Raw genomic sequence first — 22104 nt, 5'->3', positions numbered from 1 at the left:
TCATTGACGTGTTTGTTCCATTTTCTCCTGAGTGCGAATTCATGTCCTCATTTTCCTTGAAAACTTACCTCCTCCAGGATACCTTATGCAGTTGACCTCTCCTCAGTGCCCCCGATTTATTACACATAGCTGGATTGTATTGACTTTATTTGCAGTTGATTTCTTGCTTTGCTTCTTGTGTCCTTCAGCATTTTCTTCTCTGTGCGTCTCCAGCTGTCTTAAAAGCCGGGAACTAGTGACTTCTTTTTTCCCCTTCTCCTCCACCCAGCCCCTAGAATAGAGCTCTGTAAACAGTGCACAGATGACCAATAAATACTCTTGACTCCTTGAGTCTGATAGCTTCTTTCCCTTCCTGGACTGACAGCCCAACACTGGAGCTTGAATCCTTTATTTATTAGGTGAGATTTCTATAGGACCTTTCCTCTGAAGAGATCAATATCAGTGAAGTTTGTTTTTGCTTCTGGAAAGTGCTTTTAGCTAAGCAGACTGAGGTTCTGACAAGATCACATGATAGTCCTTACTCCTCACCTCTTGGCCCCTGAAGATGCAGACTCCAGGAAAAGCCTTGCCGCTTCAAGTTTTGCTGCTTTGTTGTCGGAAATGAGCCTGAATAAGACTGTGGCAGATAGCAGCACAGCTCTGCAGTGTTGGTTGACTTTGTAGCCAGCGTTACCAAAAGAGAACTTGCATTTGGGGGGCGGGGTGCTGCTGTCTTCTGGAAGGCAGATATGGAGAAGGCCGCCCACTAGCCAGAGCCCCAGGCACAGTGGTGGAGGGTTGTTGGCTCTCACACAGTGCCTGGTGTTGCTAGAACTGTTCAGCCTCTGAGACTCCAAGTCACCCTGCCAGGCGGCTGGGTCCCTGGGAGGGACCCACGAAGGGCATGAGACCCAGAGACTGAAAAGAAACAAGTGCTGGTGAGGCAGGGAGGAAGTGCTGAGAGCTGGTGCTCTCCTAGCTGGTGGGAGAGGAGCTGTCACGCTGCAGATGTGGGTGGTCAAGACTGACCGTGAGATATTGGAGCAGAATTCAGAGGCCACAAACTGAAAAGGGTAAGTGAGTCCGCCCTATAATTTATTGGAGAAGTGCCTAAAGTAATTGGATCAGCTGGCTTGTCTAGGAAATTTCTCACCTTTCCACGTCTCCTTATTTGTTAAGATGTTATTCCCATCCCTGTTCGGAGTTAGGCAGAACCCAGTAGGGAATGAAGGCATTTACTGCAGGCTTAGCATAGAGGTGAGGGCAGCAGCATATAGAGGCTGCTTGGTGTGGGTACTCAACATCACCAAACTTGACCCGCCCTTGAGCCTGCAGTCCAGAAACTACCCTCTGCTGTCAGATCAGGAGTTAAGGCAACCATAGTTACTGAGGCACAAAAAAGAAAAGGGAAGAGAGCAGAAGTTGAGGTGTGGTGGTGTTGGAGAATCCCGGCATTGACTCATGGGGTAGTGTGAGCTTGGGAGGGGCCGCTGCTTATTTCCTCCTGTGATTTGAAAGGTGTTCTCTTTCTCTGTTGTCCCCTGTGGAGTTGAGAGTTTGGGCCACCGAACTGTCTAGTTTATTTTCTACCCCAGTGCCTGGGACATGGTTGGACAGAGGGGACGACAGGAAGTGCCCCTCTTTGCTTTGGGTACCTCACCAACTGCTGTACATGTAAAATGTACAGTTCCTGGTGGATACCTGGGAGACAGGTGACCCTGGCCTGTGGGGACCTCCCCCAGTGGCTCTCTTCCGCAGCAGCCAGCCAGGCCTGCTGTAGTTATTCCAATGAGTCCTCCAGAAGAGTGCTCCGGGGCTGCGGGGGAGCGGGGGGAAGTGTTCATGCAGGTGTCAGATGATTTTCTCTAGCCAAATTTTCTGTTAGGTATTGGTCAAGACACTGCTTGTAATGCAGGAGATGGGTTGTTCTTACGCCGTAGAGTGGGAGGTGGCAGGCGGTGGCTGTGGCCGTTGAAGACATTTGCTGTGGGTCAAGGAGGCTTAACTAGTGACAGCCCATTTGCTCCTCAGGGAGCTCAGGAGCGGGCCTCTTCCTCCCTGGATCGTCGTGAGGACGCCCGCTGTGCAGCAACAGGCTGTTGCTGTCCAGTGAGACAGAAGCTCCGAGTCAGCACGTGATGGAGTCTGTGCATCCTTGTGATTAATACCTATGATGACATGTGTTCTTCAGAGCTGTGCACCTCGGTTACAGATTGACCAGGAGGGGGAAAGTTCCAGACACACAGATTACAGGGCCAGCTTTGTGTTAATTCTCTTGCATCAATTAAATTGCTCTTCCCTGGAACTGAACTGCTACCCCAGGATTAATTTTCCTTGGAATCTGGAGTAATTGACCAAAATACTAGGGTAGAAGAGGAAACGAATGTCAGTGGGAACCTGTGTGTTTACGTTCAGTTCTTCATTATCTGTACTTGGCACATTTGTGATCATGAGTTACAGCAAAGTTTTAATTCCAAGAAAGCATCTAATGCCATCTTGGACATTTCTGGGTTGCCTCTCAGAGTGAGCTCAGCAAATATAGGCTCATATTAATAACAGCAACAGAAAAGCATAATTAGGAAAGTAAACTTGCTACTGCAAAAAAATTAAAAAAATACATCCAAAGCCAAAGCCAGACAGTAATCATCTTTACATTGCGTTTGCTGTACCCTGTTCACCCAGGTGGTTGGAAGTGAACTGTGTGGTGGTGGTCCTCTCCAGGAAAGGGGGCGAGGGCACAGTTACCAGCAGTAAATGTTCTTTTATTTTTTATATATATTTAAAAATTTACTTTCTTCTTTCCCTCCCTCCCTCCTCTCTCTTTCTTTGGCTGTGTCAGGTCTTAGTTGTGGCATGCAGGATCTTTCGTTGTGGCGCATGGGCATCTCTCTAGTTGTGGCTTGTGGGTTTTCTCTCTCGAGCTGTGGCCGCACGCTCCAGGGTACATGGGTTCTGTAGTTTATGGCACGTGGGCTCCTTGAGGCGCGTGAGCTAAGTAGTTGCAGCACACGGGCTTAGTTGCCCCACAGCATGTGGGATCTTAGTTTCCCCACCAGGGATTGAACCTGCATCCCCTGCATTAGAAGGCGGATTTTCTTTGTGTAAAGAAATTTTCTTTGTGTAAAATGTTGTGTAGCAGAAAGAAAGCCATGTGAGTAGGAGGAAGGAGCAGGGGAGGAGGGGGCACCCAGCCTTGAAACCAGCTGAGTGAGTTGTACTGTGTAAGGTGCAAGGGGCAACAACAGCTGGAAGAGCTATCCTGGTAACAGCCAACCTTCCTTGAGTCGAGGCTTCAGCTGCTCTAGTCTTTAGTGCCCGTAACAACCCCGTTAATAGGAGACACACCTGAAGGTCTGAAAGGCTAAATGGCTTACTAGCAGCACACAACTGTCAAAGCAGTGCAGCTGGAACACGAATCCAGTACTTGGGCTCCAGAGCACAAGATCCTCACTGAATTATCCAGAAAGAGAACTTGAGGTTGCCCTAAGGGACATGCCGTAGCAGCAGGGGTGGGACTAAGCCAGAGGTTTCTCCCAATGCCGGTCTGTCATCTCTGTCCTCCCCTGTGACCCCAGAATGTGGATTGTTGAAAGGCCAGCAGAGAAAAATGGGGTGAGTATTCCTCTCTTTTCCAGGTGTTGTTCTAGAGAGACGCATGGCATCTGCAGTCTGGTGTCCCCCGACGGCATTGCCACTTGGCCATTCTGGACTTGGATGAACTGGCTCTTGCCAGTGTAGCCTTCAGGGGTGGCGAAACAGGCCACAGTTCTCTGCTGAGCCGTGTGTGAGGAGCCTGGCTTTAACTAAGTTGCCCCCGTGGGCCCAAGCTTTGCCCTCGGCCGCTCTTGGGTAGGATGGGTTTGGCCCTTTTTTTGCCTCCACTGCAGCTTTGGAGTTGGTTTTCTAGGAGACCTCTCTGAGAGGATAATCTTTTACAGGACAAGGAAATACTGAAAGAGAAGGCCAACAAATCAGGAGCCTGCGGAGAGGAGGATAAGGTCGCCCCCAAAAAAGAAGTTTCCTGCTTGTACCTCACTATTCTCCTGAGGCCCCAGAGAGGTGGGGGTGGGCAGAGGCAAGAGGAGGCCAGGAATGCAAGCACCTTCTAGGGCTTTTGGATGCTAAAAAGTGCCCCAGCTCCTAAGAGGCTGACGCTGGCTGCCTGCTTTCAGCTACTGAAAGGAAATGTTTGAAAGAGCAAGTCATTATTCCTGTGGCAGAAGCTGCCTTGAGCCATTTTCTCTCAGTTTTAAAATATATGTTCATCTCTAGGTAAAACAGCCTAGCACAACGTGAGCCTGCAGCCAGCCCCCTTCTCCTCGTGCACCGAGGGGTTACAGAGCTTGCTGGGGGAGGGTTCTCAGGTCAAAGCTGAGGGCACAGTTTCCTTCCTGGTGCGGGCACCTGGACCCCAGGCCCGGCCCACCCCTACCTGCCACATACACCCTGTGGTAAAAATAGGGTAGGCTTTTCCTGGGTGGAGGCAGGAATGAAGGGTGGAAGACTTGTTCTCTGGACGTCGGGTGGTAGAAGGAGATGTTCCTGGGAGAGGGCGAACATTCCCCACGGACGAAAGGAAGGAGGTCAGAGTTTTTGCAAGAATGAAGCAGTCTGAAGAGACGGCAATAAAGGACACCAAGAATGGTGGATTTTTCTATACTTGGGAACTGACGTGTGTACACACCGTGTCGGGAGCTTCATTAAGCTGGGCCGTGACGGCGCGGCTCGCCTTCACCACCGGCCGCTCCCAGGGCCTTCGCGAGTGCTCTTTGCATGGGCTTGTGTATCTTTGCCTTCTGTCACAGTGCTTTTTGTTGTAGTGTTTAGCTTGTATCTAACTGATGTTTTAATTGATTTGGGGGAAAAAATGATTGCTTCTGTTTTAGAGCTGTCTTGGTATTGTTCTGTGGTTTTTACTGAATTGTTGAGTACACTGGGCTCTTCTAAATTGCATGTTCTCCTTCCCCTTGGAAAAGAGACTGATGCCTGCTTGGTGGTTCACTGTGGCTTTGGTTCCAGCTCCTTGGGCTGCTGACTCTGTCCATCCACCCATTCTCTCCCCCAGCCCAGCCGAGCACTGCGTGAGCTAACTCAGTGAGCCACGATCCAGTTCTTTTTCTTGGAGTGTGATTGCTTTTCCCGCCTCCATGCAAAGTCAGGGAGGGAGGAGAATGTAAAACAGACGCGTTCCATTCCCGAAACACCTGTGGCTGCTTTGCCTGTACCATGGGCCTGATGAGATAAAATGCATTAAGATCCTTTAATGCATTTCTGTGCTACAAATTCTGCCTTGGGCATTGATTGGGTCAGCGGACATGGTGTAATCCAGGGATTGCTGCTGGTGGGAGTATAAATGGTTAATGCTTTCCAACAGGCTTTCCTGTACCCACCTGCTGTTCCTAACATGTACTTACAAATGAGCTGTGAGGTCAGTTAGCTGTCCTGAGTTTTAAGAAACTTTTTTGTTGTTGGAAAAATGTGATTCTTTTCTTCTAATGTGCTTGCCTGGTTATTTCAGACACGAGTCGGTATATTTGTTGTTTATGTTTGAAGTAGACACTTCAGATAGCAAATGGTACCTATTGACCTGAGATTTGGAGGCTGTGTTACCTAGGTTTCTCAGGGAGCTTTGGGAGGCCTTGGGTGGGCTCTGTTTGCTGTTTGGATAAAAATATCAAGGTGCATTCTCTGATTTACCTCCTCCCTGGACACATCTGCCTGGGGCTTGTTGCTGGTGGGCAGGCACCGGGAACAGACGTGCAGTCTGGATAGTGCGTACACGCATGGCGCTGCCTGAGGCTGCACACCTGGAGATCATTTTACGGTGCCTCGGTCCACAAGGCTTGTCAGTATTTTTAGGTTCTGCTTGAACCTCTGACGATCTGAAATTCAAATGAGCAAGAAAGTGTAAAATATTTCTTGTGAGTGAGGTGAGAACACCGGAGCAGCTGGAGCCGAGGCCCACCCTGGTCTGAGGCTTCACTGAAATGGCCACTTTGGGAGAGCCCCCGAGTGGGGGGATCTGCAGGAAAACAAATGTTTAATTAATTAAAGTCCACAAGTATCCAGAGCTGCCCAGTTTTGTCAACTTTTAAATGGTGCTTTTTTACTCCAAGATAAAGCCAATAAGCAACATTTCTGTCTGGCAGGGACTGAATAAAAATGTCAAGGGTTCAGACTTTGTGAATTCTGGCATCGCTTTCTCTGTCTCCTTTAGGAAATTCCATGGGAAAAAGACAGTTCCAACCCCTGCTCAGTTCTTAAGGTTCAGAGGGAAGCACTGGCCTGGGGATCCGGGGCCTCAGCCAGGGGTAGGGGCTGTACTGCCTGCGGGGTGACAGGTTGGCTCCGCCCTCGGTGCTCCAGCTCCTCCTCCACACACCTTCCCCACCCCCAACACCACAGTGGTGCCTGAGGATGGGGGGGGAGTTGGGGGGAAAGGGGACTGGCCTATGAGGCCAATTATCTGGTTCAGCTGCCCTCAGGGCCCCTGCCTGCCAGCACGGCTGAGAGGTAGTGACCCTTTCTCCTCAGGCCCTGGGTGTTCCTCTTGGGCAGTGATTGTCAATGATTTTTGTCAACAAGTAAGTGAAACAGGAAATACTGTTACAACTTTATAGCACTTAGTCAGGTATTGGGTGTTAGTTATATCATCTTTGCTTAATGATGGCATTTGTCAGACTGTTCTCAATCCTGGTGTAGAGTCTCAAAATACCCACACCCGTCTCTGTGTGAGCAGAGGTGAGATTTAGCTATGGATGAGGGCGTCTGAATGAAATGGATGACTTTCAGATGTTAGCTTTAAAAGCTGAAGTTTGGTTCCCACCAGATGAGCATTTTTAGAAACCTGCATGTCAGACCTTTATGAGTCTTGGAAGAGTGAACCTTGGATCCATTTTCTGCCGGGAATGTGTTTTTAGAGATTTAAGGTGTCGAGCATCTTCAGGTCTGTGTGGCCTGTGGCTCTACACCAGGAGGGCTGAGACCAGGTGTGCTTGTTTATAACCGTGAGCGGCCTGCGCTGAAATGCTTGTCCTCCCACAGGAATCCCCCGGCCTCTCTGTTCAGGGTGAGGGTGACCTGAGTGTGCTGCCTCTGCGTTTCTCATTCACATGGGACCCTTTCAGGACAGAGGGTTAAGATAGGTCTTGAATTGTACTTTTTGCCTTTTGCCTGCTCTGCCCCCTCTGTTGCTGTCCACAGCCACAGCGCCCTGGGAGGAGCCCTGCGCGGTTCAGCCCCTGTGGCTCCCTGGGCAGGCCTCTTCGTCCAGCCCTGAGGCTGCCTGCTCAGTTGAAGGTGTTTTCGAAATGAGGGTGTAGCTGCCGGAGACCTTGCTGCGTAGCTTGCAGAACGGGGGCAGGACGGCTGACTGGTCTCACCTGTGCTGGTCGGGCCTCCTCCTCTCCCCATGCCCAGGATGGCCTGTCAGGAGCCAGGCAGTGGCAGGTGGAGAGGGGCCTGGAAGGTGGGCCGTGGGACCCAGTGCTTAGACAGCTCTTCTGCACCCTCGCCTTTTAATCAAGGGCTCATCCCAAATTGCTCTTCTGCCCTGACAAACAAAGAAATACCCACACAAGTTCTTGAGCGTTTTGTGAAATTTAAACCACATTTAGTATTATAGGCTGATCTTTTTTCAAAAACTTTTGCCTTGGGTGTTTTCCTCGCTTTTGGGGGGGTGGCATCCTTTTAATCATTATCCTACTGCTTCTCTCTCCAAAGCACTGTATGTATATAGGTATCATAAGCAAAAGTATATTGAAATTGTTTTTAATACTACATGATGCTGATCTATGTGACCATAAGGAGGGTGTAGATATGAATTGTACATATGTGAGTGAGTTTGATAATGATATATAACTTTTTAAAATCGGGGAGAAAGAATTTCATGATACCCTGGGTAGTAATACCAAAGCCCCTGTCGCAGCTCTGCTGATCAGTTCAGTGTTCTTTCTGCTTTCCTTCCCTCTGGACACTGCCTTGGCTGACCCACTCTGGAAAGGCCCCACTTGGTTTCTAATAAACGGCATGAGGAAGTGTTGAGGCTGTAAATCCCCTTGTGCTCTAAAACTGTGTTCATCACTGAAATGAGAACAATCTGCTTCCCCAGCAGCCTAACTCACTTCTCTCCATATGCCCAGCTTGGTCTCCAGATTTCAGAGAATAATTGAACGTTCATGACACTTGAGTGGTTTCTGGAAACAGGTCTGTGGGTATCGAGAGAAGACAATAAAGACTCACCCCCCCCCAGTCACCCCCGAATGCTTTCCTGTATCCAGAACAGCCCACCCCAACTACTGACACCAAAGTACATTTAGCCAATTGGCTGCTGTCGGTGCGTAATACCTACTCAGCATTTGGGACAAGTTCCAGCATGTAACTTCCACTTGGTGAGTGAACTTGACAGGAGAGGGAATTGAGCTTAATTTATATCATCTAATAACCTCAGTGCAGCAACTTGGGAAGTTAGCCTTCCAAAATTTCCCCCAGACTTTTCCCCAGTGAATTACAATGCCATATATTGTAAATTTCACCAGCTCTGCTCCCTGCTGAACTGGTAAAAATTTACCTGCTGTTCAGTGATTTTCACCTTTCAAAAATCAAAGGCAAGTGTCAAGCAAGGTGTGTCTGACAGAGGTACACAGGACTTGAGTAGAGAAATAAGGTGTTTTTGGCTGAATGGAGAATCCTTGGGTGGGTAGAGAGAACATCCAGGAGCTCCTGTGGTTGTTGTGCCCTGTTTCCTTTTCCAGACAGAACCTGGGGCTCTCAAGTCCACCCACCGAGTTGGTGGTCCCCAGGAGTTGGCGGAAGGCGAACTAAAGCAGAGTTGTCAGGAGCGTAGTGAGGGCAAGATTGGAGCCTCTTCCCTCCATCCCAGTCTACCTTTGACTAGTGAGGTGTTAGACTGAGCCAGGGCTGAGTTAATTTCAGGGGCAATCCATTTCCTGCTACTTTTATTCAGCCAGCACCATTCATCAGGAGAGGAGAGCCCTTGGGACCCTCTTCTGCATCATCCCAATATCTTGAAGGAAGGGAAGCAGGGATCTTCCCACCCCTAATTATAGATGCTGAAGGTATAGAAATATGTCAGGACTTGGCGACAGAAATGCCTCCACACACTTCCTGCTGCCACACAGCTGGTACCCCTACTCCAAACCCCGACCTGACAGCAGGTTCTCCCCGACCAGGTGGGCTTTGCTCCAAAAAGATGATTGTGCTTGTTAGATGCAGGATGAATATTGAGGCCATCCATGCTTCTGCTGTGAAATCCTTTAGGAGAAAGACAACTGGTATCCAATACCTTCAAGTAATGAACTTATCAGTAAATATAACACACTAGCTCATTAATCTTAACGTTGCTTTTGAGCCAAGTGGGAGCTCAGCTTCTCAGGAGACAAAAATTTCATCTCTGTTTCTTTCCTTAAACCTAGTCCTAATTTAGAGTCAAACATATTGCCCTGCTCTCCCTGGGAAGCAGTTAATAACGTGTTTTTTTTTTTCTGTACAATGGATGGTCCAGGCTCGGCCTGGTTGCTCAGGCCGCCGTGGGCACCTGTCCGTACTCAGCATGAGCTGAAGGCATCAGAGCAGGGCTGTGAGTGTCAGCTGAGGAATATTCTCTGGGTAAAGTTGATCTTAAAAGTTAGGGCTTTTGAAATCGTTGTCCATCATGGCCAGTCTTTGCTTCAACTTCTGATATCCTTCTAAAATCACTGCCTCCACCCCTCTTCTCTGAAAAGAATTGAGGATGGGGAGAGGGACGAATCACAGTTTGCAAGTGGTGGCTATCCATTCACTCTGGCTGCTGGGGTCTGGGCTTAAAAGAGAGAAATCTCTGAGAAGGGATGATGTTTGCTTGGAGAATAAGTGAGGAGAGCATTGGCCCGGGGGTGCTGCTCTGGGATGCCTGCCCCAGGTGTGCAGGGAGAGGTGGTTTAGGAAAGGATTCCAGCTCACTGCAGGTCAGTCCTGTGGACCTGGTCTAGGCCCGTGGGACCTGGAGGTATGACCAGATGCAACTGTTGGGATGAGATGATGGGGAGGAGCCAGCCCAGATCTCACGCCCCCTCCCCTGAAAGAAAGGGCCAGACAGACCCAGGGAACATCGGGTGACTGTCGCTGTCACACGTCCACACCCCCGTCAGCACTCCTAGAATTTGACCAGAAGGGGAGAATGGGCCACATCCTGACACAGCTGTGCTCCCTTTGTCCTCTGAGCCTCTCTGCTGACAGCCTGAGGGCCTCCTCTCCTTGTTTGCTACCAGAGGGGTTTCATCTGTGTCTCTACCTGCTCTGCCGGGCCTTTCCTCAACTCTTTGTTCTCCAGCGTTGTGCTCCCAGGAGGCCCGACTGTGTGGGCCGCACCTCCTGCCCACCAGGTGGGGTTGGAAGCATCAGCCTCCATTAAGATGCCAGTCGGAGCTCGACATTTCTGTTCTTTCCTCTCTTTAAATGTAATACCTTGTCCAGTGCTTGAAGTAATCCATTTTCCTCTGAGAGCCCCCATTCATGTGTGAGCTTTGGTTTGATCACACCCACTGTCCCCATAATCATTTCTGCCCCCCCCTCCCCCCCGCCCCGGTCTCCTAGAAGCCGTGCGTGTCTTGTGGTAGATACTGAGGTTTATCCAGGCCAGGGAAGCACTGTGCTGCCAGCTCTGGGCTCTCCCGCCTGTGTGGGGCTGGGAGGGAAGGGACTCAAGAGCCCACTCATTTCTGAGGCAGGCGCTGCAGAGTCACATTGGGGTTCCACCCTCAGGGTCCAGGCAGGAACAGCATTGAAGGCAGATGTGCCCCTTGGACGTTCTGAGGATGTCGTTGGACTTGCGTGAAAGTGCTGGCTGTCTTGTTAGAGTGGGGATATTGTAATAGGCTCTTCAGCAGCCGGAGCCCCTGCTGCAACCATCGTCCACTCACTGGATGGCCCTCCCGCTCTCTGGACCTGAGGGAGAGCTGGGCTCTGTGCACGTGGAGGCCACCCTAATGGTCTGTCTTCTCTGCTTCCCCCACTGCTGCAGGTTACGTGTTCTGTATGTTGCATCGCCTCCCCGAGCAGCATGACTGTACGTTTGACCACATGGGCCGTGGCCGAGAGGAAGCCATCATGAAAATGGTGAAACTGGACCGGAAAGTGGGGCGCTCTTGCCAGCGCATTGGGGAAGGGTGCTCCTGAAGGCCGGCTTGGCCGCTACGTGATGCTGTTCTTAGTTCACTAATGTTAGCCTTATTTAGGACAAAGTCAGCCAGACACCTTGTACTGGGCACGCGTCAGACTACAGCCAGTCCGTTTCCTTTCCTTAGCCAGCCATCCTGGTACTGTAGTTTAGGGGTTGATGGTGGTTGAAATTGATTTCTGGCTGGTTACTAAGGTGCCTGCTAGCCATTGTATAAAATTAAAACATGAAGAATATTTTTTTTTGAGCATGGCTAGTGGATTTAAAACAACACATACCTGTCACTGCTGGAGTCAAACTTACAAAAAGCCTTAAGTGGAAAGTGTTCCAGACGGAGACTCTGAGTCAATAGAGGAGGAGAAGCTGGTGTTCAAGTCCCCACGACGCACATGGCTTTGCCGGAAGCTCTGGTTAGTGTTCGGCCTTCACCTCTTCACTATCCTTAGTCCCAGTAGCCAGGATACCTGATGGCCACGCGTGCCCGGGCCACGGGAGGCTGTTGAGATTGGCCCCGTGGCTGGGCTGGGTGGTGGCCTCGCTCTCCCACTGAGCAGGAAATGGGGGTGGGGACAGGTTAAGAAAATTTACCTGACTTGCTATGAAAAAACTCTCTCATCACACGAGAAGAGAAACAGTAACCTCACTTTGAAAATCAGCTCCACTCAAGCCTAGTCCACGAATGAGAACCACCTTTTCTACACAGGACCCTTGGTCACGAGAAGCGCCCGCGGGCGCGCCCTGACCCACGGGCTCTGGTTTGCCGTTTGCCGAGTGCAGGGATCTGGTAGTGGATCAAATAAGGCTAATTGCAGCACCGCAGCTGTGGCCTCCAAACTGGCCTCTGCAGCTAGGTTTCTAGATTGGAAGTTTTTTAAAAAGATGTTTCACAGCCAGCAGGAATCAACAGAAGAGCTGGGAGCTGCCTGCAGCTCCGTCCCTTCCAGCAGGAGCCTGCTCAGCCCCTCCAAGGCCAAGGGGACGATGCCTTGGCCTCGCCTCTCATGTCTGTGCAGCCCCACAGTCCAAGGGCGACCAGTCCACTTCTACCACATAGCAAGTTTAGTAAGGGGGGGGGGCAGCATATGTCACAGGGACAGAGGTTTGTGGCCATGGCCCAGCTTGAGAGACACACTCGCTCAGGCAGGTGCGGGGAGGGCCTGTTTCTCAGCGTGTTTCTCTTCAGAGAGGAGTTGAGTGGAGGCAGGAGCTCAGGCCCAGTGGGGATGGGTGGAGATGGGCCTGTTTGCCAGTGTTAGGAAATCATCACCGATCAGGTGTGGGGGGTGGGTAGAGAGGAGAAAGATGCCCTTGAAAGCCTGAGCAGGGGTGAATGGCCCCAGAGCCCCATCTGATCCAGGCCGGTGAGGGTCGGAGGCTCCTGCAGAGGCAGTTTGGATCTGCCCGCACACAGGCTACTGGAATAGTTTAACCCAGCAACTTACCCTTTTATACCACAGCAAGTGTTTGCTCAACTCTGTCTGCAAATTAACAGTTAATACCTGCAACTACAAATGTTTTTGGTCCGAAATACTGAAATAGGAAATCACGCTCTTCCCCGCCTCCTCTCCCACCCTACCCCCACCAGAGTGGAATCCGCTGCAAAATCTCCAGCCTTAATTCTTGCTTCAGGACCCAGACCGGCGTCTTGCTCTAGGGCAGCCCAGGGCAGAGGGACCAGGTCTGCCCACGTTTACCACTGTTACCAAGCCACGGCCCTCTGGCCAGTACCTGGCCATCCTCAGTGATGCGGCCCACCTCGGCCCCCCACCAAGCTCTGATCGTGAAGAGGCCACAGGCGCCCTTCCGGCCCTCCTCAGGCCCCACCGGCTGCTGCTTCCCGGCGGCAGCGATGGGAAGCAGGCTCTCTGGGGAGCCCGGCCGCACACGGGGCTCGCAGCCCATGGTCACTTCCTGATGGTAGAGCTGGGGGTGGGGTGGGAGGGCTTGTTCCCCGGCAGTATCTGTTCTGTGAAGTTTGTTAAATGTAAGGAAAGCTTAAATTCTTGTATCTTTAAAAGAGAAAATCTTATTTAACCCTTTTGTGTTCTAGATTTACTTACACACATAGCCTAGAGCTCAGTTTTAGTTTTAACATTGTGAAAATATTAAAAGAATCTTGTAACTTTATTCTTTTTTCTCCTGCTGAAAAAAAAAAATTAAACCAATCGTATGAAAGTTTGGATTTCTCTGTTTTGCCGGTTCTCCTAAGTGCCACCTGGATGACCAGAAAAACAATAAAAGGTCTCCCCAGCCAGAGGTTAGAAGAGATGGAGGGCTCTTGTGTGCACTGTCTGGGGCTCACTTGTCTGGTAAGTGTCCAGGCTCCACAGTTGTTCCTCTGGTTTCTCTTGTGTGGTTCCACCTCCGGAGACCCTGGGGTAGAGGTGTGTCTGCTGGGCCCAGCCTTCTCTGGCAGCAGGGAGGTTACGTACCTGGGGGAGATGGGAAGAATGAGCACCAGCCCAGAGGGCCCCCAGCTGTGCGAGGGTTGGGTGTGCCTGGGTCCTGGCATATCCAAGACCCGACTTAACGAAGGACAGGCCTGGAGGAGAAAGATTCCCGGAAGGGACGATCAGAATGATGTAACTAACTGCTGTGTAGAGGACCACCTAACACGCCTTAAGATAGACTAGGCTATCTCAGGATGGAGAGGTTGTGCCTGGGGTCTGCGATACCCAGGGCCTGGAAAGGTGTTCTGAGAAGAAGGTGCTGTAGAGCTGTGGTCACAGCGTGGGCCCACATTCCTCTTTCTTACCGTCCTAGAGCAAGTCAGCCACACCTCACCATCCATACGTATACTGGGCGTGATACTCAGGCCCCACAGAGGGCTAGCTGAGATCACAGGAGACGGGCTTGTTTGGGTGCTGTCTGCCTCCTGCCCAGAGGCAGAGAAAGCATGGAGCCGTGGGGGAGGGACCACAACGCACAGGAGTCTTCGCATGATTTCTGAAGGGAAGCCACATTGCAGTTTCACAGCTGTCAACTCGGTTGTTGTGAACACACAATTTGTATGTTTGCTCACCTAGGCTGCTATGCAAAATGAAGCTGCATCCTGCCCACAGATGAACACGTATTCCAAACAGCAACAGTGCCCTTTGGGTTTCTGGACACAGTCCTCCTTTACAGATGGCTCAGAAGAGCTGTTCCCCATCCCCAGCCCAGCATGGCCCCTACCCTCCCACATCAAAGAGGTCCTCACCAACCTTTACAGACCCAGAAACCAAAGACAGAGGACGTCTGCGTTCTTGGGTGAATTCAGGTTATACACGTCTGGCAAGAGTAGCTCATGGGCCAAGCCCCACGGCCACGCTGAGGTGCTCCTGCCACCCCTCCCTCTCCACACCGCAGTCCCGAGGCTGAGTCCGGTCCTCACCCTCCTCTGGCTTTTCTAAGTGTGAGGGTACGGGTGGGGCGGCCTCGGAACCTCAGTGCTGGGAGAGCCTGACGAGAGCGTCCTGGCTGTTCCTCAGAGCTGGTGCTGCCTCTCAGGTCCCTTCTGGAAGGGAGCTCTGAGAACTGGAGCTGCCCTCTGCAGAAGGAGGCCGGGAGAAGCTGGGCCCCAAGGCCTGGGGAGCTCTGAGCTGGCCTGGGCTGGTCAGCAGCTCTGTGCTCCCTGCCATCCCTGCCCACAGGCTTCTGGATCTCACTGTCAGCACCCAGGGCCACTGATGGGGACCCACTGCCTGGGGCAGGTCTGGGAGGGAAAACCCCCGTAGCAGCTGGGAGTAAACCAGGAACGTGGCGCTAGAAGCAGCCATCGGGGAGGACAGTGCCCCCTACACACAGGGTGGAAAGCAGAGGCCGAGGGGCATGGTGACCTTGGACAGCCTGGTCCTCTGTGCCCCACTGCTGCTCAAGTACCCTCCCTGTCCTGAGCCACAAGCCCTCGGAGGACGCTATCTGGCAGCAGATGGACAGGCTGTAACAGTGTCACCAGTGTTCCCAGGGCATCCATGGGAACCCAAGCCCTGGGCCCCAGATCCCGCCTTACAGGCCTCTCAGCTCCTCCTGCCACTGGCTCTCAAAGGTGGTGGCCTCCAGCTGTCCCAGCCGCAGGGACGGCCAAAAGGAGACAATAGTGGAGGCAGGTGTAGGCAGCAGCGCCTCCTGCTCCGGGCTCAGGGCTTTAAATACTCAGGATGCATGGGGTAAATGCACGAGACATTTATCATAAATTACAGGTGGATGATTGTGGGTCTTTAGGCCCTGAGGCCTCTAGGGGAATATTCGAGTTCTTTAGGGGGCGGGGGAAAGCAGAAGCTAACTTGGTGGGCTTGGAGGGCCCCTTTCAGAGTCTGCCTTCTGGCTGGGAGAGGACAGGTGTAAGGAAGGACGGCCGGGGGCCAGGGGCGCTGCTGCCCATCTGGATAGTCAGTCACAGAGGAAGCAAAGGACCAGGCCCAGGTCAGGAGTGACTCAGCCAGATGAAAGGGAGGGCACCCTCACCCCTCTGCTAGGTTATTCCATGAGCATCATTACTTTAGTAATTTTTAAAAAATAGAACAGTGATTTTCAAAAGTGTACGCCTGTCCTCACCTCTGCAGTGGAGGCAGGTCCTGGCCTGTGTCAGTCCAGCAGAAAGTCCTGCCTGAAGGCACGTGGGGTGTTTGGTGGGGGACATGCAGCTCCCCGCGCCTGCTGAGGTGCGACGGCTCCTGCGGCCAGTCTGATGGAAACCAGCAGAACCCCCAGGTCCTCTCCCCACACCTCAACACAGGGACGGGGGCTGGGGTGTATCGGAATCTGGTTTACTCTCCGACCAAACCCTCCCACCACCGTTTCCACTCATTTTCTGCAAAACACCAGGGCCTCAGGATCCTGTCCAGTAACCAGGTATGACCAGGTCAGCTTCTAGGAGGAGAAATGGGTGCATCCCTGTTGCCCTGCACATCCCTCCCCCTCCTCCAAAAACTCCTGTGCAAACACCAGGCCCCAGGACGACTTCTCATTTAATATTAGAATAATGAAAACCATGATGGCACAGAACCACGAACTGCATTTTAAATTCCTAGGGCCACTAATGAGCACTGAACTCCTGCTGGAGCTGTTATTAGGACAAACATTCAGAATGGATGGCTGCAGCCACGAAAGGAAGTGGAGCGTGGCCTGCACCACTGCAGCCACAGCTGCCGCCTGTCCGGCCGCCACCCTGAGCACCTCAGCTGCACCCAGAGGAGCTGGCCGCCCATGTGGAATGCAGGAGTGACACGATAGCACCAGAAAGCAAAACCAAAACTCACTAATGAGGAAAAACCTCTTAGAAGGAGACACATTTCATTTTCTTTTCCTTCTTTGACACCCTTCTTCTCTGTCCAAAGGGAGGTTCTTAATTGAAGCCCACAATGGGGAACGCCCCCTTTCTTTATTATCAAATGGCCTCAGCACACAGGATGCTCTGCTTTTTATCACAGATTAGACCTTCCTTTTTTCCCCGTGGCTCTAGAAAGGATAAGTGATTACAATTTTGTTATCTTCTGAATTAAAAAAAGGTGAAGTTGACTGGGTCGGCACTGTCTGCACAGCGGTTTGACAATTGGGGCGACAGCATAACTACTGAGCAATTTCTGCACAATTCAAAAGCTACTTTTTTCTTGGCCAAGGAATTAGTCTAACAAACACATCCCACTCTTGCTGAAAATAATTTTCTTTTCCCAACTCTTCTAGGAATAAAACACTTTTAATGTATTTGTCAGGAATCAACACTTCATTTACTAAGATTAAAGAAGTGACAAAGAGCAATTGAGAAGAGTCCCACATCCATCATGGGCTCATGGTTCTAACTAGAATCAGAAGAAAAACGGAAAAAGCACTGAGAATATGGGAAAACGTGTTTGCGTGTGTGATGCTGTTATACCTGTTTCACGTTCAGAGTGCTTTGCAGCAGCCCCCGCCTTTAAGCCCGCCTTGACTGGGGCGCCACGAGCACACACCCCGCCCTGCCCGCCGTGCTCAGCACCGGCCCTCCAAGGAGGCACCAGAAGGTGACGTTGAAGGCTTTCGCCAAAAGCCCCAACAAAGTGCATTTTACTCCCCCACAAAGCATGACCTAAAATGAAGGGCAGGAGGTTCTGCATGCTCAATCTCTAGACCTGGGTAGTGGTTACAAAGGTGGTGTTTCACAATAAAGGGCCAGAGGCCACAAGCACCCCTCTGTCCACCTCACCAGACCTCCTCAAAGCAGACGCCGTGGGACTGCATCCTCTGGGGCTGGGGGGGAGCCACGGGCCCTCATCTGCCGCTGCCCCCCGCACAGCTTGGCCAAGCCTGCTGCCTGGTGTCCCACAGCTCCCAGGGAATCAGCCTCCACCCTGTGCTGGGCTGACGGCTCCGCGGGCATCGGGCTCCTTGGAGCTGGGTCTCATCAGCACTCCCGTTTAGCCCTATTGGTCTCTCCCCAAGTTTGGGGGCCATCTTGGTCCTGCTGGCTCATGGCGGGGGTAAGTCCCCTGTGGGACCAGCCAGGGCTCTGGAGAATGCCAGGCACCTGGGGACTTTTTCTTGGCTGCCCACTCATCCCTCATTCCCTGGCAACGCGTCTGGTGTGTCGCACCTCGACTGGGGTGTCCAGGCCCCTCCAGCCAGGCATACAGAAAGAGCCCCCATTCCCCAAACCACAAGGCTCATCAAGGAAGGCAGAGCCCCTGCCTGGTAACAGGAGGCCGACCAGAGCAGGCTTTGCTGAGCTTCATCAGTGTCTGCTGGGGTCCAGAGCAGGCTTGCATCCAAGCAAGGCCTCTAGACCATCAGGGGGCCTCAGGGGAGGCAGCTGCGGGGCTAGGGGACGGCGATACGGCTGCACAGAGCTGGCCTCAGTCCCGCCCGCCCTCAGCACTGCCTCTCAGTCCCCTTTCCCTTTATCTGAAAACAAGGCGTGTCTGAAGTGCTGGAGGAGCAGGAGAGAGACAAGCTTTATTCTCTCCAGACCTCAGGGCAGAGATCTGGAAGGAACGAACACCAAAGAGAATTCACAGAGGACAGGAAGCAGAGGGTGACCCACTGGCCATGCAGGGCACAGTTCATGCCTCTTCAGGTGTGAAGCTGAGTGTCCAGGACGCATTTCGTTACCTGTGCCTGGATGGAGAAGGGTACTGAAGGGCTCCAGACCCTCCCCCAACCAACCCACCCCACACTTCCCCGGGTCAGCAGTGATTCCTCTCTGGACAGGTGACTTCAGAGTTTGAGAAGAAGCCCTTGAATGGATGATACTTGCAAAACATTTGAACGCTGCCCTCTTCTGACTTCCCTGCTCCTCCTGCCTCCCCTGTGGGCAGTGAATGCACCGCTGGAGGAAGTGCTGAGTTGTCAGGCATCCTCAGCTCTAACTGGAGAAGGGGCTGGATGCTGAGGGAGGCAGCGCCAGCCACAGAGCGCGGCCAGCCACCCGTGGCAAGCAAGCGAGCGGCACCGCTATTTGTTACCAGAGCCCCTCCCATTGTGAAAAGCTGTTCCCCTCAGAGCGTTCCACTCACCCCACGCAGGGGGACGCAGACAGAGATCAGAGTCGAGGGCACCGAGGGAGACTAGCAGAAAGACAACCTTCCCGTTTAATCATGCAGCTTGAAGCTACCCTACTATTCCAATACTGATAAATCACAACTACATCACACTAGGAGGAAACAGCTGACCCACTGGCTCTTTGTACACCCACGACCAATGTGTCTTTAAGACAGAAAGGACCCCCCGTCGGCCCCACCCCTCCTCCAAGCAGGATGCACAGAGGACCTGATCGTGACAGCCAGCCAACGGAAGAATCGGGGGATGAGCAAAAACCGGACACAATCTGATCAAGTTACGCAGGGCAGTTAGCGGTGGGATGGAAATTACTCAGACACACAGAGCCAGACCAAGCGACAACTGTCAGATGAGATCGTTTCAATGAGGATTAAAAGGAAAGCTTCTTAGAACTGATTTTTTTTTTCCAATCCCTGGCTGAGTATTATGGTCTGGGGGAAAAACAGCAACCACCGATCACCACCACGCGGGAAAGGCCCACTTTTGCATTCCCGACACCGACTGGCAGGACGGCTGCCTCCACACCGCTCACTAACCTGTGGCAAATGGAGGACAGGTCCAGCCCAACCGGAAGTTGGTATACACTCATACATACTTCTGAACATTAAATTAGCTGGTGGCATAATCACTGTTTCCTTGTCAGCCTCCCAAGCTTAAAGGCTGGATACGTTTCAGGAATGACAGGTTAATAACTTGGCAAGTCGAGTGATTATTAACTCCAGTGTCCACAGATTAATCTGCTCCTTGTGTATTTTGTTGATCTTCCTCAAAGGATTTTCCTTGTCAGACCAGGTGCCGTGATGAGCTGCATCTGTGCCTCATTTAGGAGATGCGCATGATATTTCTCAGCTCTACCCCACGCTCAACCGTTCAAAACTAAGGAAGGAAAATTACAGCGTCAAAAGGGATTAAAACAAGTGATTTGCTGTTTGAACCTTTCATAAAGATCTGGAAAACCTATGATTCAGCAAATGGAGAATAACTAAAAGAAATAAAAAATTATTTAGTTGCCAGGGCAATGTGTTCCATAAAAGTAAACACTCTAAGGAAACCCATTTCCTACAGGGTGCCTTGCCTCCAGGTAAGGAAGGCCTAATACATTCTCTTCCATTCCTGTGTTCATGTGCCATCTTTGTATTCCGACTCAGGCCTATTACTTCCTTCTGTGGTCTTTGCAGGGTTAGATTAGAGAGGTAGGGTGTTAATGGACTTGATGAAGATTGAAGACCCACTTTCTCCCCCTGGAGACCAGCCTGATTTGAACAAACTGAGGAGAACAAAGCAGCCCCTTTGTGTCCTTGGGAGGAAACCTGTCCTGTGTGTTTCTGCAGCCAGGTCTGTTCCTCGTGGGGCGGGGGTGGCGGGGCGAGGCGTCCACAGGCATCCCTGCTCGGGGAGGACACGGCTCTTGTGCCACCTGGGCCCAGCCGAGTCACTCCACACGTGCGCCTCCTTTATTGGTGCTGCCGGTTGGCTGAGTACGAGTTGGAGCCTGGACTGGAGTGCAGTGAGTTGCCGCTGGGGGCCTGCAGGGCGTGGGGGTCGGGCTGCTGACTGGCTGGGCTAGTGTCCCCTGTCCCCGACTGCTCGCTGTTTTCCTCCTTCTGGTTGCTCTGCTGCTCGGGACACTCAAAGTGGACGCAGTGGAACACCTGGTGAGAGAAAGGAGAGACCTGGTGAGTGATGGGTCAGTGTCGGAGCCCAGAGCTGCCATGAGTCAGGACACTGTCCCCATGGGAGTGACAGCAGGTCCTTCCGCTCCCGCCCCCCCCCCGCCCCCGCCACTGGCACCGACAGGCAGCAACTAGAGGGTGGTAAGCGCTTTTCAATCAGTCAGGATAAAAGTGAGGGGACCGATGAGTCTAAGAGTTGCAGGCAGCACAGCATGGATTCCCATAAAATGTTCCCACTGGATTTCTCCATTTGGGGTTACTTTTGTCTCAGGAGCTTTTCTTTCTTTTTTAATTAATTAATTCTTACATCTGGCAGTTGGGTTAAAAGTCAGTGGGGTTGATGGTGGCAATGGCTGCATGATTCTGTCAATATACTAAAAAGCGCTATGCTTTAAATGGGTGAGTTGTATGACATGTGAATTATACTACAATAAAGTTATTTTCTAAAAAAAGCCTACAGGGCATCATTACCCCAGGGGAGGACCCAGGCTTATCTCCAAGGATCCAAAGAGCAGTTGCTCACCTCCTCCTGTGCCCTCCGGAGGGGAACAAGTTCTTGGTGCGTAATCATCCTCTGGGCAGCAGTGCTGGGGAGGGAACTTCAACCTGAGGTGACCTGGGCCAGCCGGGAACAAACACCGTCACGTGGAGGAATGGCCTCCCGCAGGAGCCAGGAAAAGCCTGTGTTCCACCGTGACTCACTCAGGAAGCACCACTGAGCAGACAGGGCACCACTCAGAGCTCGGCCAACAAGGGTGAGCCTCAGCCCTGACCTTGAGAACACACAGCACGGCTGGGGGTTGGGGGTGAGCCTGCCACGCCCGGAGCAGGAGGTGACTGCTGGTGTGTGAGCTGGGGGCGCGGGGGCAGCCAGAGGAAGCCCACGCCAGAGGAGGGTCTTTAGGGATGCCCTCCCCCCCCACAGAAATTCCTCTCTCCACTAACAGCCAAGTCCTCCAGGGGTCCCTGCTGTGTGGTGCCTGTCCTGAGCTCTTTGCACAGGAGAATCACATCCTCTCCTGGGGGCGTCTTCAGTCTGAAGCACACAGGTCGACTTTCCAGGGAGCATGCTGGCAGTTTTAAGGGAATCAATTTCCAGATCCTCAAATTCAGTATTTTCTAAAACTGCCTGAGAACATGACTGAATTCACAACACCCTTCCCCACCTCACAGAAGGAAAGCACAGGCCTCGCCTGCCCGTGCTACAGTACGCACGGGGGCACACCGACCTCCCTCCCACGGATGCCAAGCCCTGGATGGGGAGCACCCGCCCATGAGTCATGGGCCCTGATACTTTCCGGGTCCCCATGAGAATGAAATTTGGCCTGAGTGAGATGTTCTGAATTCGGAACCGAACTGTATATGTGACTCATGTAATTCTTTTAAACGTAACTGCAATTTTCCCAGAATTATAAAAACATTTTCAAAATACACTGGCTAAATCCCATGAATAATTCCACAATTACCTTCAGATTTGGTGTGCCTTATTCAACGAGTTGGTTAAAATCTATTTTACCAAACCATGTCATCAAATATGTATTCCTAATAATCCTTATCTTCCGTCTTTTAAAACGTTTATTTTTTTCTATCTCATATTAACAAAAATAATTGTATTTAAACTTATGAAGAAATTTTTACTTCTCAACCTTAAAATGTTCAAAAAATTACATTTTTTTCCCAGAGCTCTTTTAGGGGATATGCAAACAAAATGTTTGAAGGCCACTGCTCACAGCGCTTAGAAGACTCTAAGCCCTCAATAGAGTC

The 22104-nt window shown here is 51.7% G+C and overlaps 2 protein-coding genes across 3 annotated transcripts in view; one reads left to right on the top strand and one right to left on the bottom strand.

The window, feature by feature from the left end:
• ZFAND3 (zinc finger AN1-type containing 3) overlaps positions 1–11391 on the top strand; it is a 321151-nt gene extending 309760 nt beyond the window's left edge. Inside the window, exon 6 of the mRNA XM_082663105.1 lies at positions 11000–11391. Coding sequence (XP_082519231.1) covers positions 11000–11154 — 155 coding nt within the window. The 3' untranslated portion in view covers positions 11155–11391. The remainder of the gene's footprint in view (positions 1–10999) is intronic.
• Positions 11392–11756: 365 nt separating this feature from the next.
• The window catches only part of BTBD9 (BTB domain containing 9), a 418266-nt gene continuing 407918 nt past the window's right edge, over positions 11757–22104 (bottom strand). The window contains exons 11-12 of one of the 2 annotated variants that reach the window (XR_014297289.1): positions 19204–20319; positions 11757–13587 (exon numbers count right to left, since the gene is read on the bottom strand). Coding sequence is in view for 1 of the 2 variants with exons in the window: in XM_082663104.1 (XP_082519230.1) it covers positions 20122–20319 (198 nt within the window). In the remaining variant the exon portion in view is untranslated. Of the gene's footprint in view, positions 13588–17789; positions 20320–22104 lie in introns of those variants that run through there. The other variant, XM_082663104.1, reaches the window with a different exon arrangement.

Source organism: Grampus griseus (genome assembly GCF_964374135.1).
Source record: "Grampus griseus genome assembly, chromosome: 10".
Taxonomy (NCBI): domain Eukaryota; kingdom Metazoa; phylum Chordata; class Mammalia; order Artiodactyla; family Delphinidae; genus Grampus; species Grampus griseus.
This window is presented reverse-complemented; position numbering and strand designations above follow the sequence as displayed.